This window comes from Urocitellus parryii, chromosome 10 (genome assembly GCF_045843805.1).
Source record: "Urocitellus parryii isolate mUroPar1 chromosome 10, mUroPar1.hap1, whole genome shotgun sequence".
NCBI lineage: Eukaryota > Metazoa > Chordata > Mammalia > Rodentia > Sciuridae > Urocitellus > Urocitellus parryii.
In genome coordinates, this window is record NC_135540.1 from 128566036 (window position 1) to 128580810 (window position 14775).

A 14775-nucleotide genomic window follows, 5' to 3' on the forward strand; every position below is an offset into this window, starting at 1 on the left:
AATGTAAAATATTTGTGGAAAAATATTAACTTTAGTTAAATCTGGCCACAGTAAAACTACCTATATTTTTCATGGTACCTTTGAAAATAGCTTTTAAGTGAAAGAGAAATAAAGTCAAGCTTCATTTCCCCAAAGGAGCTTTGTTTCTTCTTCTCTGATAATGAGGTGCCTATTATTCAGTTGTTTTCCACTTTTTCTATTTTTAACAGGAGTCTTGCTTTTAAATGAAAATGTTTATGGATTCCTAATATATATAACCAATAAAAATGAGGGTGCCCTAGAACCCTGCTTTCGTCCTCTCCCTCTATGCAACATAACAGAGTCCTCAAAGGTATCTCTCTGGAACCCGAGAGACCCTGGAGCACAATTTGAAGACTAGTGCTATGACTCACAGTGAATCTCCTTTGGCCTGTGTATGTCCCCTGCTTTGGAAAGGTTTTCCTCTCCCCTCCTGCTCCTGGTCTACAACCTGGTATTTGTTTTTATCAAAACACGAATATAATAAAATGGCCCATCTCCAGTAATTGACAGAAATTAATACATCTCACTAACTTTCAACTGGCATTTCTTAACTCTCCTCCCTATCATTACTCTGAATAACAAAGATTCAGCAGTACTTATGTAAAACAGGTTTTTCTAAAAAAAAAAAAAATAGGGACAAAAAAAAAACACTTGTGTAAAAAGATAAATCTCCCTTGAATAAAAGAAAAGCATTAAATTTCTGATGGTGAGTGTATTTGAACATATTTCAAAAGTTAAAGATTTGTAAACATCCTCCACTACTGTTTACAGGCATTTCTGCAATTAACAGTGCATCCATACAGCTAGTAGAGATTTTTTAACTTCAATTTCATGAATGGTTTTTGTTTTAGTCAGCTTTTTTTTTTTTCCTGCTGGGACTAAAAATCCAGACAAGAACAATTTTAGAGGAGAAAAAGTTTACTGGGGCCTCACAGTTTCAGAGGTCTCAATCCACAGCCTGCCAGCTCCATTTCCTGGGGCTCAAGGTGAGACAGAACATCATTGCTAAAAAGTGTAATGGAGGGAAGCAGCTCACGTGATCAGGAGAGAAAAAGATTCCACTCTCCAGATCCAAATATATACAAAGCCCTGCCCCCAACGACCCATTTCTCCAGCCATTTCCTACCTAGCCTTCAGTTAACCACTTCAGTTAACCACTCAGTTAATCCCCCACCAGAGGATTAATTCACTGGCTGGGTTAAGGCTCTCAGAACCCCATCATTTCTCCTCTAAAACTCCTTGCATTGTCTCACACATGAGCTTTTGGGAACACCTAAAATCTAAACCATAATAGTCTTAAATTTGTACTGCCAGGTGATGTCCAGTTAGACTTATGAAAATGTCACATTTTGTTTCAGAAGCCGCCTCAATAAAACATTACACTTGACTATTCAAACATACCTAAGTTCAAAATCAGAGTTCCCAGAAGATTCAAAATGGCCCTATAATGTACATATGGCTTATGAGATATTAAATATACTTGCAGTAATTAAATAGATATAGCTGTGCTGTCACTAGAATAACAGTAGTGGCTATACCACTGAGTTGCTAACTTAATATACATCTATACAATGAGAAAAAAATCACCTGGGGGAGATATTACACACAGAAACAGCAACAAGCAACTTACCTGAACAAAGAAACTCCAATTACCCAGTGAGTTCAGCCTCAGAAATCACAGGTTTAGAGTAGAAGACTAGTTGTCTCTTCCTGGCTAGGCACCCTGGCTCCTATCCTCACTGAGCAGCTACCTAGATATCACCAGGGAAGGCAGTTACAGAAGCACCCTGGCCTCGCTTGCCCTCCTCACCAGGGCCAAAACTTGAGTGGGCACGGAATGCAAAATCAACTCTTAATCAGCTATTTTGCCTGTTGGCCTCCTCACTTTAAAGGAAATGATTGGCCTCTTCTTCACCTTACACAATAGGTATCACGGATGTCAGCTGGAATATGAAGGACACTATGGAAAAGAAGACTGACAGATTGCAAAAAGGGATTTCAATGTAGGGCAGAGATTTAAAGAAAGGCAGAAGGAGGAAGACAAAAGGGAATTGACAAATGCTATGTCCTACGCTGATCATTTGAAATCAATGGGCTTTCCTGAAAATAATTGAGATCACCAAAGAACAATAAGTGCTGATGAGTTTTTGAAGAGTCTTTATTTTTAACATCTGGTGCTAAACTGTCTTTTAAACTGCATATGGCTGGGGTTGTGGCTCATTGGTAGAATGCTTGCCTAGCATGTATGAGGCACTGGGTTCGATTCTTAGCACCGACATATAAATAAATGAGTAAAATAAAGGCTCATCAACATCTAAAAATAGTTTTTTAAAAAAGCTGTGTGTGTTATTGGTGTGATGGGGAGAAAAATGGGGAAAATATGAAAAGTTCAAAGAAGAACCACAAAAATTGTCAAGTGGGTGGTGAATTTTTCATCAGAGCGCTTATATAGAATAAAAGGTCTAATGAAAACAAGTCTAAAACCTGATTGCATGAGAGCAAAGGTTGATGAAACACAGAGCTAGGTTGATTGCTAATAAATTATCAGTGTTTGAGATGTCCATCTCTAGAAATCTATGGGAAAGAGTAAATAGCTTCTGGAATAGAAGATTTGGCTACCACCTGCACAAATCAGAAGACATGGCCATCAAAGGGCCATGTGATCAAAGAAATATGCAAAAAGAGACTTGTATAAGCTCTGAAGTGACTATCAAGGATATTTAAATGTCAATTCTAGAATTTCCAACAGGCAATACATTGGCTCTGAAAATAGATAGGAGGCTAATATGAATCCATCAGTGCATATCTAGTGTATTCACAGGGCAGAGTTTGGATTCCAACAATATACAATAAACTCTTTATCTGTCAGATAGTCAGGAAATGTAGTGCTCCAGCTAATCAAATATTTTTTGTTAATTGTTACCACATGCAGAAGGATTACAAATTTTTAAAGAATGAGAATAAATTAAAATACACTTAACACTGAAACTAAACTGATTATAATTTAATCTTTCTCTAATTATTCAGAATGCATTTCAGGGTCATCAAGAGAAGCATAAATTATCAGTGCTTGATGACTATTCAGGAAGTCACAGTTTTTCTAAAATCCCGGTGAATAGATGCTGGGTAACAAAGACTTCACTGCAAAAGCCATCATTTGAAGGATTTATGTGCTAGGCATTTCTCTAACAGAGAAAGTATATCATTAATCCTCAACAGAAATAAATATTCAGAGTTGATTCACAGAGGTAAAATAACTTGCTCAAGAGTCACAGCATGAAAAGGTATCAAAGCCAAGTTTTGAACACCGATCTGTCACTGAAGGATATGTTCTTTCACTACATCAAATGAGCAAGGCTCTGTTGCGTAAAATTATCATGAAATTTTCTGCCTGTCTATCCAAAATGTGTACACAATCAATGGGTCATGTGCATGTTTTTCTAGAAGTGCTAAGGGTTTCTTTGAGCCATCCTTGACGATGGTACCGTATATTCTGGAAGGCAGCAAACGTGGGCCACACATATTTTTTCAAGGTATTTCTAAACAAAAGGCCAACTGTGGAGTCAGGATCAGAAACATTTCCTGAACATCTCTGGAAGAAAATCTTTTCAGAGACAAAACCAGCATTGCCTCAGCCACATAAACCTAATCTATAAAGAATATACACACTTCACACAGACATATAAATAAATATAAATTTATTTTATATTTTCTCATCCTTAGGGTGACCATCTAATTCTTGAGTCCTACTACTTTTTAACTCTAAAACATATTTGGAAAATTATTCATAAAAGAGCATAGTCATTTAAAATCATTTAAGACTTTGGGCTAGGTTTAAATCTATTAAAGCAATGAATTCCACTTGTTGTCAGGACAGAGAAAAGATGACTTTATCAGCAGGTGGGATGCCCTCCTCCCCTAGGCCTACTCCCAGTGCCTACTCTTTAATCCTCAGCTCATTAACATTTCAACCTGAAACCTTCATGGTTCCTTCTTGCTCTCCTTCACTCACCAGCACCAATAAAAATTCTTCTGGGTTCCAAAGCCTTTTCTTTGTCCACCCATTATGGTTTCACTTATCTCTAAAGCAGGCAGACTCCTCAAATGGGCTCTCCCAAACAAGAAGGACAATGTGGCTGAACTTTAGAATGGCACAAAGTAGTCCCAGGCCAAGATGTGGTTTCATTAGCTAATCTTATTCACACACTGGAGACTTTGCTATGGATGACATGACCCCATTCAAAGAGACAGACATCCCTCTCCTACCCAGATAAGCTTTAAGAATTACTTTCTAGTCCAAAAGAGACTATTTTCATCTTCAGCACCAGGCTGATACTTTCATTGTATTGAAGAAAATGCTACCTAAACAGCAACTTGAGGCAATAAACCCTGCACTCGAGAATCAGAATAGGAAAGCAGATTTCCTCTACGTGAGGTCTCCACACGGAATTACCGTGGAACAGTCATTCTGAAAGGGCAGTAGCTTGATCCCTCCTTCTGTTTCAGGATCTTGCCCAGAGACAAAAGTGTCATGGTCACATTAAATTTAAGGAAAGTTAAAATTACTGCACTCCCTAACTGAATTAAATCATTCATTATGGCAAAAAAGTTTGAAACATCATGCTTAACTGTTAAAATCTGAAAGATTTGGTGGCTCCTGCCATGATCCTGTTGGAAAGGTGATGTCATGCCAGCAACTATAACTGCTAAGGGTTTGTTCAGCTGAGGATTTTAGACTAATGCCTGGAATGGATTTGTTCATCCGATTTCCTCTCTGAGATTCTATGTTCTTTACAGTAACTTTGTGAAACTGGAATGTGAGGTGTCCTTGTGACTTTATCAACTCAGAGACAACTTTCTCAAGAGAAGAAAAGTGAAGTTCATTTTCACTGTGACTGAATAGAAGAGGAAACATGCAGATTGAAGGTCACGGAAATGTTACCTGGAGCCTGAATCAATACCAATAGAAACAGTGCATTGCAGAGCAAGGTCTAATTTTATGTTCATATAAGACAGGTGTTAAAATTCAAATTAAGTCACTGGCTAAGAAGAAGGAAGGGAGGTTTTTTTTTTAAGGCCATTAATTACAATTCCTTAGACTTAATTTTATAGCTTAAGAAATTACCAAGAGTTCTAATAAAATGTGATCCGTTACATATCTTTCTAGAAAGAATATTTAGAGGGTCACAAAATTCTCAAGTTGGCAGGATCCCAAAGGACCAGCTAGTTCTACACTTTCATGTTCTAAATGAGAAGAAACTGAGGCACAAACTAAGAGCATTAACATAAAAAGAGTTTTAAAACTAATGTACATTAAAATTGTTGTTACCCCATTTAATATCAATGAGGATAATTAATACCCATGCCTAAAACCAGTGCATGGAAATCATTTTCATAACAATGAAGACAATCAACCACTTCTTTAAAAATCACAATAAAGTAAAGCGATGGTATAAATTAAATAATTCACTAAAATTCCCAGAAGTAATTCAGTTTTTCTGCTAATAATCTAGACCAGTCTCCTTGCCACTCATTAAACATTTATGGGAGCATTTATAGAATACCAAGTATCTAGCACAAAACTCCAATATTTTATTCCAGTCAGAATTTTGTCTTTCAAGAATGGTGAATAAGATCTACGCACACTGCTTCTGCCTATGAGAGCTTATACCTTTTAATAACTTCCACTTTTCTCCTGAAAATGATTTTCTTTTTTCCTTTCAAGAGTTATAATGGGCATTGTCTTCAAAAATCAAAGTGTCTCTCAAGTTCCATCTATTCAACTGTCATATTCAACAAGTACTTAATTGTGACAGGGCTGCACAGGAAGCCCATGATGCAGTCATGTCACCCATGTTTGATGTTTTTATTTATAACTTTGCTGACTTTCTCAGATACTCTCAGGCTAATGACTGAAAAGAAAATAAGATGTAGTTAACCCATAATTCACACTATAACAAGGTTTTGAAAATTGACAGAAACAATAGCTTTGTCACTGTAGCTTGCTTGACCAGCAGGAGCAACACTGAAATTTTGAAGTATAAGATAAGACCTAGAGGAGAAGGCCACAGAGGTGGAGATACCACTTTTGAAGTCTGATAAAACAGCACTGAAGATCAGAAAGTCATTTCTACACTGTCTTGGGAGCTAATCCCCTCTAATGAACTCATTTAATTTTCACTCATAAAACCTAATTCCAATGTATTAATTTATCACAAAGAATATATCTTTCCCCCAATGGAAAACACACATTGAGTTTCCTAAGGGGGATGGATACCAGTTGACCATCCACTCTTCTCCATTCTTTCCATGAGCCCACAGTGGGCCCAGAGAATCCTTAGCACAATCCAGGCAGCCCCAGACAGCCACAGTAAGATGAAATTCACCAGCCCTGCAACAAAGCAGTATCTTTTCATTCTCACTAAAAGGTCAGGTAATAATCAAACTATGTTGGAGATCCAGAAATAAAGGCAATGTATAAATAGGCTTGATTTTACTGTCATCAACATCCTGCAAAAAAAAAAAAAAAAAAAAAAAAAAACTGAGAAATCCACCTTCCTTGATTCTAGTAACACTCTAGTCACTTTGAATATGCCAAATAGTTCTTTCTGAAATATTTATTAAAATCAATTTTAATCCTTCCTCTTTTTTTCTATTTTTTTTCTAGTTCTCACTCAATCTACTCTACATATTGGAAAGGTAGGTTTTCTTCAGATAAACCTCAATTGTTTTAGTTGCAGGTCTTCTTTGTGGTTATCAAAACAAAATGGAGCTCCTATTGGCTGCTGCATGACACAGAGATGACTGGGCAGATTGTTTTAAAATATGGAGACTCCATTTGGAATTACCTGATTTTTTTAAAGGCTTTATATGGTGTTTTTTTTTTTTTTTTTTAATTCACTAGGCCTGGAGTTGTAGAGGACTAAAGTGATTATCATCGCAGAGCCATTAGGCTGAATTAAAAACTTCAGTTTCAACTGAAGTTCAATTCAGTTTCAAGTTTAGTCTAAAGTTGAAGCTGTCCATCAGCTGGGACACAGCATTGCCATTAGAATACTATTGGCAAAGAAAAGAAAAAGTAGTTTGTCCCAATCAGCACAAGGGCAAATTATGTGATAACTGAGTCATTTCTCTCATGGGAACCCCATGACACCTCTTCCCATGAAGCAGGTGCACCAGGTTCTGTTTCTAAGAGGATGTGCCTACAAATGGCATGTGTCTCGGATCATATCAATGCAAGCCTCACCTGGACAGGACAGGTGAAGTAACTCGTGTAGTGTGTGTGTGTGTGTGTGTGTGTGTGTGTGTGTGTGTGAAATTCTGAGATTTACTAAACAACACATTAATCACTCTGCCATAGTACATGTCCTCTAAAAAAACCTTAAAGTGATGAAACCATCATAGCTGTTTAGAAATGTGCAGAAAAATAAAACCATAGAAACTGAGAATTGTAGATTTTGAAAGAAACCTAATAAAGAGCACTAAGCCCTTCCAACCCTTCCCTTCGCAGTGGAGATCACTGAGATCCAGATGGTGTCGAATATATCATCCGGGCCACAGTGATGGATGACCTTAAACAAAAGTGTAAAGTGCAGATGTCAAATATGAGGAGAACATCAAACATCTTAGGTGTTCAAAGCATAGGTAGGCATAAATGATCTCATTTTATTTTCACAACTGGTTTTGATTTAAGTAGAATAGCAATTAACATTGCCCATTTCATAGATGAAGAAATTGACATTCAGAGAGTCCTAATGATGACTTTCCCACAGGCACACCAGTGGAACACAGGACTGATCCCATCCTCACTCTCCAAACCTTGCAGACTCTCTACTGCCAGACTTTCTACTTGGCCAGGCTTCATGGGAAAGATAGGAAAGGTTCAAAAAGCCATGGATGGAAGTAGGATAAAAGAAATAGGGGAAAATCATTCAGTATACCTACGATAAGGTAACCTGAATAATCTATGGCTGAGTATATGTATATTTGTGGTCTGGGTATTCAGGTTGGTAGAACACAGATATTAGAAAGAGTTTCCTTCCTGGCTTTTCAAATTAAACAAGGAGAACTACCGTATGATGCAGCAATCGCACTGCTGGGTATACATCTAAAGGAAATGAAATCAGCATGTTGAAGAGACATCCCCACTCCCAAGTTCATTGCAGTTCAATTCACAAACGCCAAGTCGTGGAATCCACCTAAGTGTCCATCAACAAATGAATGGATAAAGGAAACTGTGTTATACATGAAATTGAAATGCTGTATGGCCTTAAAAAGGAAGGAAATCCTGTCATTTGGGACATCAAGGATGCACCTGAAGGACATTATGTTCACTAAGACAAGCCAGGCACAAAAGACAAACACTCCATGTGCTCACTTGTATGTGGGATCTTAAAACGTTGATCCCACACAAGAAGACAGTGGAATGGTTGTAATCAGCATGTAGGCCGTGGGAGGGTTTGGGGAGATGTTGGTCAAAGGGTTCAGAATTTCAGATAGGAGGAGAGAGATCTACTGTACAACACAAAGATTATAATTAATAACAATGTATCATATTTTGGAAAATTGTGGAGAGTAGATTTTAAGTGTACTCACCACAAAAAAAATGATATGTGAGATAACGTATATGTTAATTAATGCAATTTAGCCATTCTATAATGTAGACATATTTAATGGCAAAATGTTGTACATGACAAATGCATACAATTTTTGTCAATTTTTAAACATCAAGAAAAATCTCACAGGTCTATATATTAATGCCCACTAACAATTTTTGTGCACAGCCTTTGGATCCCGTTCTTTGTTCTCTGTTTTGACCTGGCTCCTCTTTGCTCTCATCCATCCAGCACAGTGGGAGGAGCAGCCTTGCTACCTGTGCCCAGTCAATCCAACATCCCACGTAACATATACCCAAAGCCACACAAGTATATTTTATATGGCCCCTCTAGGGCTAAGAGATGAACTGCTTTGTAGGGGCCAAGGTGACAAAATTCTCCTTTGAGAAGCAATAAAACAGTGTGGGAACCTACATTCAGGAATTTGGGTCTCTATTCTAAGATTACAATGCATTTTTAATTGCTTAGAGTTTCTAAAAGGTCATTGCATTAACTTTGGAGATCTTCCCTCCATTCTTAAGGTTTTTATGCACATTTAGAAAAAACACAGGTGCTTAACACATTTTGTCCAGTTAAATGGGCCTCTGTGATCTGAAATTGGCATAGGCAGGTGGCTGCCAGGTCTGCGCTACTTTGGGAAATGGATGTATTTCTCCTTTACGGGCTCTCCATGGGAAGGGGAAGAGAGAGGGGGAGGGATAATGCTGACAGACACCAGCAGGGTGATTCTGTGCTCAGCATCTTGTCTTGGTGGTATATCCAAGCTGCAAGATTTATAACCTTCTTGTTACAATGTATCAGCTTCAACACTTTCAGTGAAGTCTTCAATAACTTCGATGACATCTTGCTGAGGGGTTTTGTCATTAAAAGCCTAAAGCTGGTCATTAACAAACCTTCTCTGCAATCATCCACCGCTGTGCTAACTCAGGCATGGATCTGACTAGAAAGTTGGGCTGGCTCAGAAACTTTCCAGAAGGCTGCATTTTTTTTTCCCCCTGTGTGGGGTATATTTCTTTAGGGAAAGAAAATAGAGTTCCCAATCATTTCATCATTTATTTCTCATTACCTATGGTCTAACCCTTCCCTGATAGACAACCATATTCAGCAAACATGTGTAGAACACTACAATATAACAGGCTCAGCACTCAGGGCTGAAGAGCTAATTATGAAAAGCACAACTCCAGCCCTTAGAGGATTCGTGGAGCCCCCAGAAAAAAATTAACCATCATTTACAGAATACTTAGTAATGTGCCAGACCCTCTTTAGGTGTTGTTCTAAACATTATCGGGTTCATTTTTTACCACTCTTTAGAAGACAGGTGCTCATAATTAACCCTGTTTTTAGAAATTAGGTGACTACAGCTTTGTCTGCTTAAGGTTTTCCCCAAAGTCAATGAGAGCATAACTGTCAGGACCAGATCCCAAAACCTTACCTTGGCTGGCACATTCATCTGCTCCAAAAAACAGAATTGGCCCAAGGAAAAAGAAAGATCATGGAATTCCAGGTTGAAGAAAGATCAGAAGATAAGCCAAAGGCAGACATGCTGGACATGGAGGTGGTACAGGCTGGACACAGGTTGGACCCCCTTTCCAGGAGGATTTATGTCGTAGGTGGAGTCTTGCCATTTGGGAGCAACTTCCCTGGCATCTCTTACTCTCTGACCCCCACAACAACACATCCATCTGTGTGTGTGTGTGTGTGTGTGTGTGTGTACATGCAAACTCACTGCCTCTGCCCTGGAGTCTGATCGCTGCTGTTAATTTTATGAATGTCATAAAGATTCATATGATGGGAGGAAAGCTTAACTATTTAGGGATCAAAGAATGCCAGACATATAAATGTCCATGTGGCCGGGCAATCCCCAGGTGCGTGACAGCTCGTTCTACTGTTGGTGATTTGCTTGTTCACCTCATCTGGGAACCTCTCGGATGGAAATAATGCAGTTGTGGCTTCTTCCCCACACCACCCCGCCTGGAATGGCCAAAGGCCAGTGTTCAAACACACGCCAGAAGGTCCTCAAAAAATGTTGGAAAAACATGCAGCTTTGGGGAAATATTCTGCCATGCTTCAAAGGGGAAAAAAGAAGGATAGAAGAATAACCAGTCTTTGAATAGCATTTTTCAAATCTAACAAGGAAATTGACTTGGAGATGGTGGGTACATTTTTAACTGTGCACATTGTATAATAATAATAATAATAATAATAATAATAATTACAATTTGTTAAGGAACTACTATATAACCCATGAGCTATTAACTACTATGTACCAGTTAATAGCTCATGGGTTATATATAATTCATTAAATGCAATCTTTACAACAATCCTGCCAAGGGAAATATTATTATCATATTTAAACATAAACAGAGGGTTAGATGGGTCAGGCAACTTACCAAAGCCCCTCTTTGAAAAATTTGCAGAACTAGCATGCAAGCCTAGTTATATGCTATTTTAAGGTTTTTTTGTTGCTTTACTCTTCTCAGAATCTACAATCATGAAATATAACCTATTTAAAGATGTTTAAATACAATTAAACAACACAAGGCTAAAAAGGCCCTAGCTTTTATATATATATTTTTTAATTTTTCTTCTTCTTTCCCAAAAAGGAAACAGACACATTAGCTTACTTTTTACTACGTGACTAATTGCTATGAAATTTGACCTGAAGAGATCAGTGAGCCCTCCAGATCAATGACTGATCCAGCTATAGTGCCATCAGGTGCCCGTCCATGTGCGTGATGTTGGAGGGAGGTCCCATTTGTGGGAATCACAAAGCCATCATCCATCTGACACCTGGGTCTGGTGGGCTCCACCTGCAGTGCTTTCCACAAATGTCTTCCTTGGTCTGTTATCATTTTTAATTGCTCACAGGATGCTTCTTACCAGGAAGGTTCTTGCCAACAACGATCATCAGCACAACCTCAAAGGAGTCTCAGAAAACGGAGCAGTAAATTCAACTCAGTTCCTCTGATAAGACGTAGTATATGGGGTGTCTGAGAGTGTCCAAGGTCATAAACCCTATTACCTTTTCAGAGATAGCAGAACTACTTTTAACAAATATATGCAAGTCCAGAGTTGCAAAAGTAAAGGAAGAAGTTCTATGCAGAGACAAAAAGGCACTTTGACTCAGAGAGCCCTGAACTTAACACATCATATCTGATACCAAGATAATCAACAATAGTATTAATGACATACCAGTTCTGTCTTTTTCCAGTAAATATTACTTAGTAATTTCTTGATCCATCAACAACTAAAAAAAAAAAGATCCATCAACAACTAAATAAAATTTATTTTTAAAAAAAGAACATGAATGCTGTTGGACTTCAGGAAAAACTGGAATCAGAAGCTCAAGAGCCATTAGAAAATTATCCCTGTTTCTTGTCTCCACTTCCTTAATTAATGCCTGAGCATCTCCGCTTCCCGCTGCTCGGAAATTTATATGGCAAAGTAAAGCCACCAATGGCTCACAAAGTTGCACAGATTAAGAAGCATTCCAAGTGACTGGCCCAAGTTCTAAGTCTTAGGCAGAGATTGGCTCAGTCCATGTCACATGCCTGTAGTTAGACCAGTCAATTATCTGTTGAGAGGAACAGCCTTTGATCTCCCTTCCCAGGCTGTGGCTGTGGTAATCATGAGGATAGGGGGAGAGAGATGGTTCACAGAAAAGAAGGGATTTTGTTGTTAGCAAAGAGAGTTTTATCACAAAAGGATTCACTACCTACAAAAATCTATGGAAAAATATCTATCCATATACCTAGTGACAGATACACTTATTTATCATTTTTTTGTCAGTTTGTAGATTTCTGCACATCTTAAAAGACTATATATGTTTTTTTAAAAAATCAAAACAAAAATAATATTATGCATTAGTTGCAAAGAATACTGCTTATTGTTAAAATTCAAAGAGAATGTAAGTGCTAAGAAAATGATGTTTCAAATGCATGATATAGTGGCTCCTCAACTTATTATGTATTCATGTGCTAATAAACTCATCATTATGTCAAAACTGCATTTAATACACCCAGCCCCCTGACCATCCCAGCATAGCAGCATGGTACACTATAGTCTCAATTGTTCACCCTCGTGGTTTCAAAGCTGACTGGGAGCTATGGCTGTAAGTCCAACATCACAAGAGAATGATTACATGCTTTCTAGTATAGTATGAAACCAATCCAGAAAAAGATCAAAATTCAAACTTCCACGTTTAGTTTCTATTACATGTGAACCTATTTCACACCATCATGAAGTAGAAAAATCACAAGTTGAACCACTGTAATTAAGAAATCTTCTGGGTTTTTTTCCACTAGATAATTTAAAGACCAAATATGATACGATATGTACATGTTGAAAACAGAATTTTGTTGGTCAACCTTCTTCCCTCTCCTGACCCTTTGAAACCCAAATTCTCACAGTTTCCACTCTTCTGATATTTTTCTATCTTTAAATCATCTGAGTTTTAGGGTCCAACCCTAAGATTTTAGCATTAGAAATACTTAAAATTATTTTATATATCTATGAAATGTTCTTTAATGATTAGCAGTAAACAGAGCACCAAACTAGAAATAAAAAAAAGACAATTTCTATTTTTCTCTCCTTTTCCAAATGTATCCAGACTAATCTTAGACAAATCATTTATGCTCCCTAAACCCATCTGTAAATCTGCTTGAATGTCTACCTGTCCTTCAGGATGAAATTCAGGCGCTTCAATGGGTTAACTATGAATAGAATCCATTTACAGGGAAAAGTGGGGAGAAACCTCAGAGAACAAGAGATTTCCCTCTTATCAAAAAATGAAGGTCAACCAAAGGAAGAATCTATTTTGTGTGTAATACAAAATAATTATTTTGCTTGGATCAAATTGTAGGAATCCAATTGCCTCTGTCAATAAACTCAAGGCCTGAGCAAGAGATCCAGTCAACATATTTTAGAAAAAGACTGCTTTCCATCAGTTTCCAGAATTTCTTCTATTTTCAGTATAATAGTGAAAATTTTTGGAAAGAGTGTTATTATTCTGGGACTTTCAAATAAAATGATGAAAAATGAGTATGGCTACTATGCTTTAAAAAAAAAGAAAATTAGAAGTCTCATTTTTGCACGGTATTTTGCTGCTACGATACGATTCCTTTATAGGGAGAAAGAACGAAATTTATGAAGCAACAGTTCCAAGCAGTAATATTCCAAGAGGAAGCTAAAGAAGGGAGCTGGGAGGCTGCCTGGTCTAGAAATGGGTTACCTACTAAATATGATTCCTTTTGATGTCTTTGCAAATACAAAAAGAATTACATGGAAAGACAGAGTTTCCAGAATAATAATATCAACCTGAAACACAATTCACATATTTTCTAACACCAAAGCTTCTTCTTTTTTGGGTTTCTTGGTTACAAGTTAATGGTACATACATTGATGGAGGACTCGTGCCATTTTGAAGTTTATTGCATAAACACTGAATTTGGATCCTTAAAAAATCCTGTCCATTCATTTCTTGGTAGTTAGGATATTAAAATATGCAATAAAAAAGTGTGTTGTAGTCGGTAGTGCTAATCTTTTTGTAATAATTAATGTTCTTTCCCACCAGTCACCACTCCTTTTATTCTTGTCACCCTCACCCAGGAGCCACAAAATTCAGAAGACAGTGACATTTTACTTGATTCAATTTCAGGAGGTTGACAGAAGACCAAACCCCACCTTCCTCTTTCCTAAATACTTTTTCTCCCCTCTCCTAATTACATGGCTTTGTACTGATTTACATGAATTTCAGCTCTCAAAATCATTGGTCTTTGCTGAATGCAAATAAGCACATGGGAAAATTATATTAAGTTTGCACAATTGATCTTTCATCATTTCAAATGGTACCTTTGAGCATTTCCTGAAATGTCTGTCTGAAATACTCCCAACGCTGAGTGTCATCAAGAGATGGGGGGTCACGCTGGGGAAACCCATTCTCAGTGATGTAAATTACAGGGTTATTATACGTATCCTAGAACAAGAGAGCAGAAGTTTTATTCCAAACAGATGTTTAAAAAAAGAAAAGCTCATAAAATCAGGTGCATTACCCTCAATCTTCTTGAAGCTACAACCCCAAAACTAGTTTTCATCAAATTGCACTGACCCTATTAACTTAATTTTCCACACGCTGACCTTT

General features: G+C 37.5%; 1 protein-coding gene across 1 annotated transcript in view; it reads right to left on the reverse strand.

The window, feature by feature from the left end:
• Positions 1-14775, reverse strand: part of LOC113193278 (cytosolic beta-glucosidase) — a 107970-nt gene that overhangs the window by 41963 nt on the left and 51232 nt on the right. The window contains exon 4 of the mRNA XM_026403695.2: positions 14487-14610. Coding sequence (XP_026259480.2) covers positions 14487-14610 — 124 coding nt within the window. The remainder of the gene's footprint in view (positions 1-14486; positions 14611-14775) is intronic.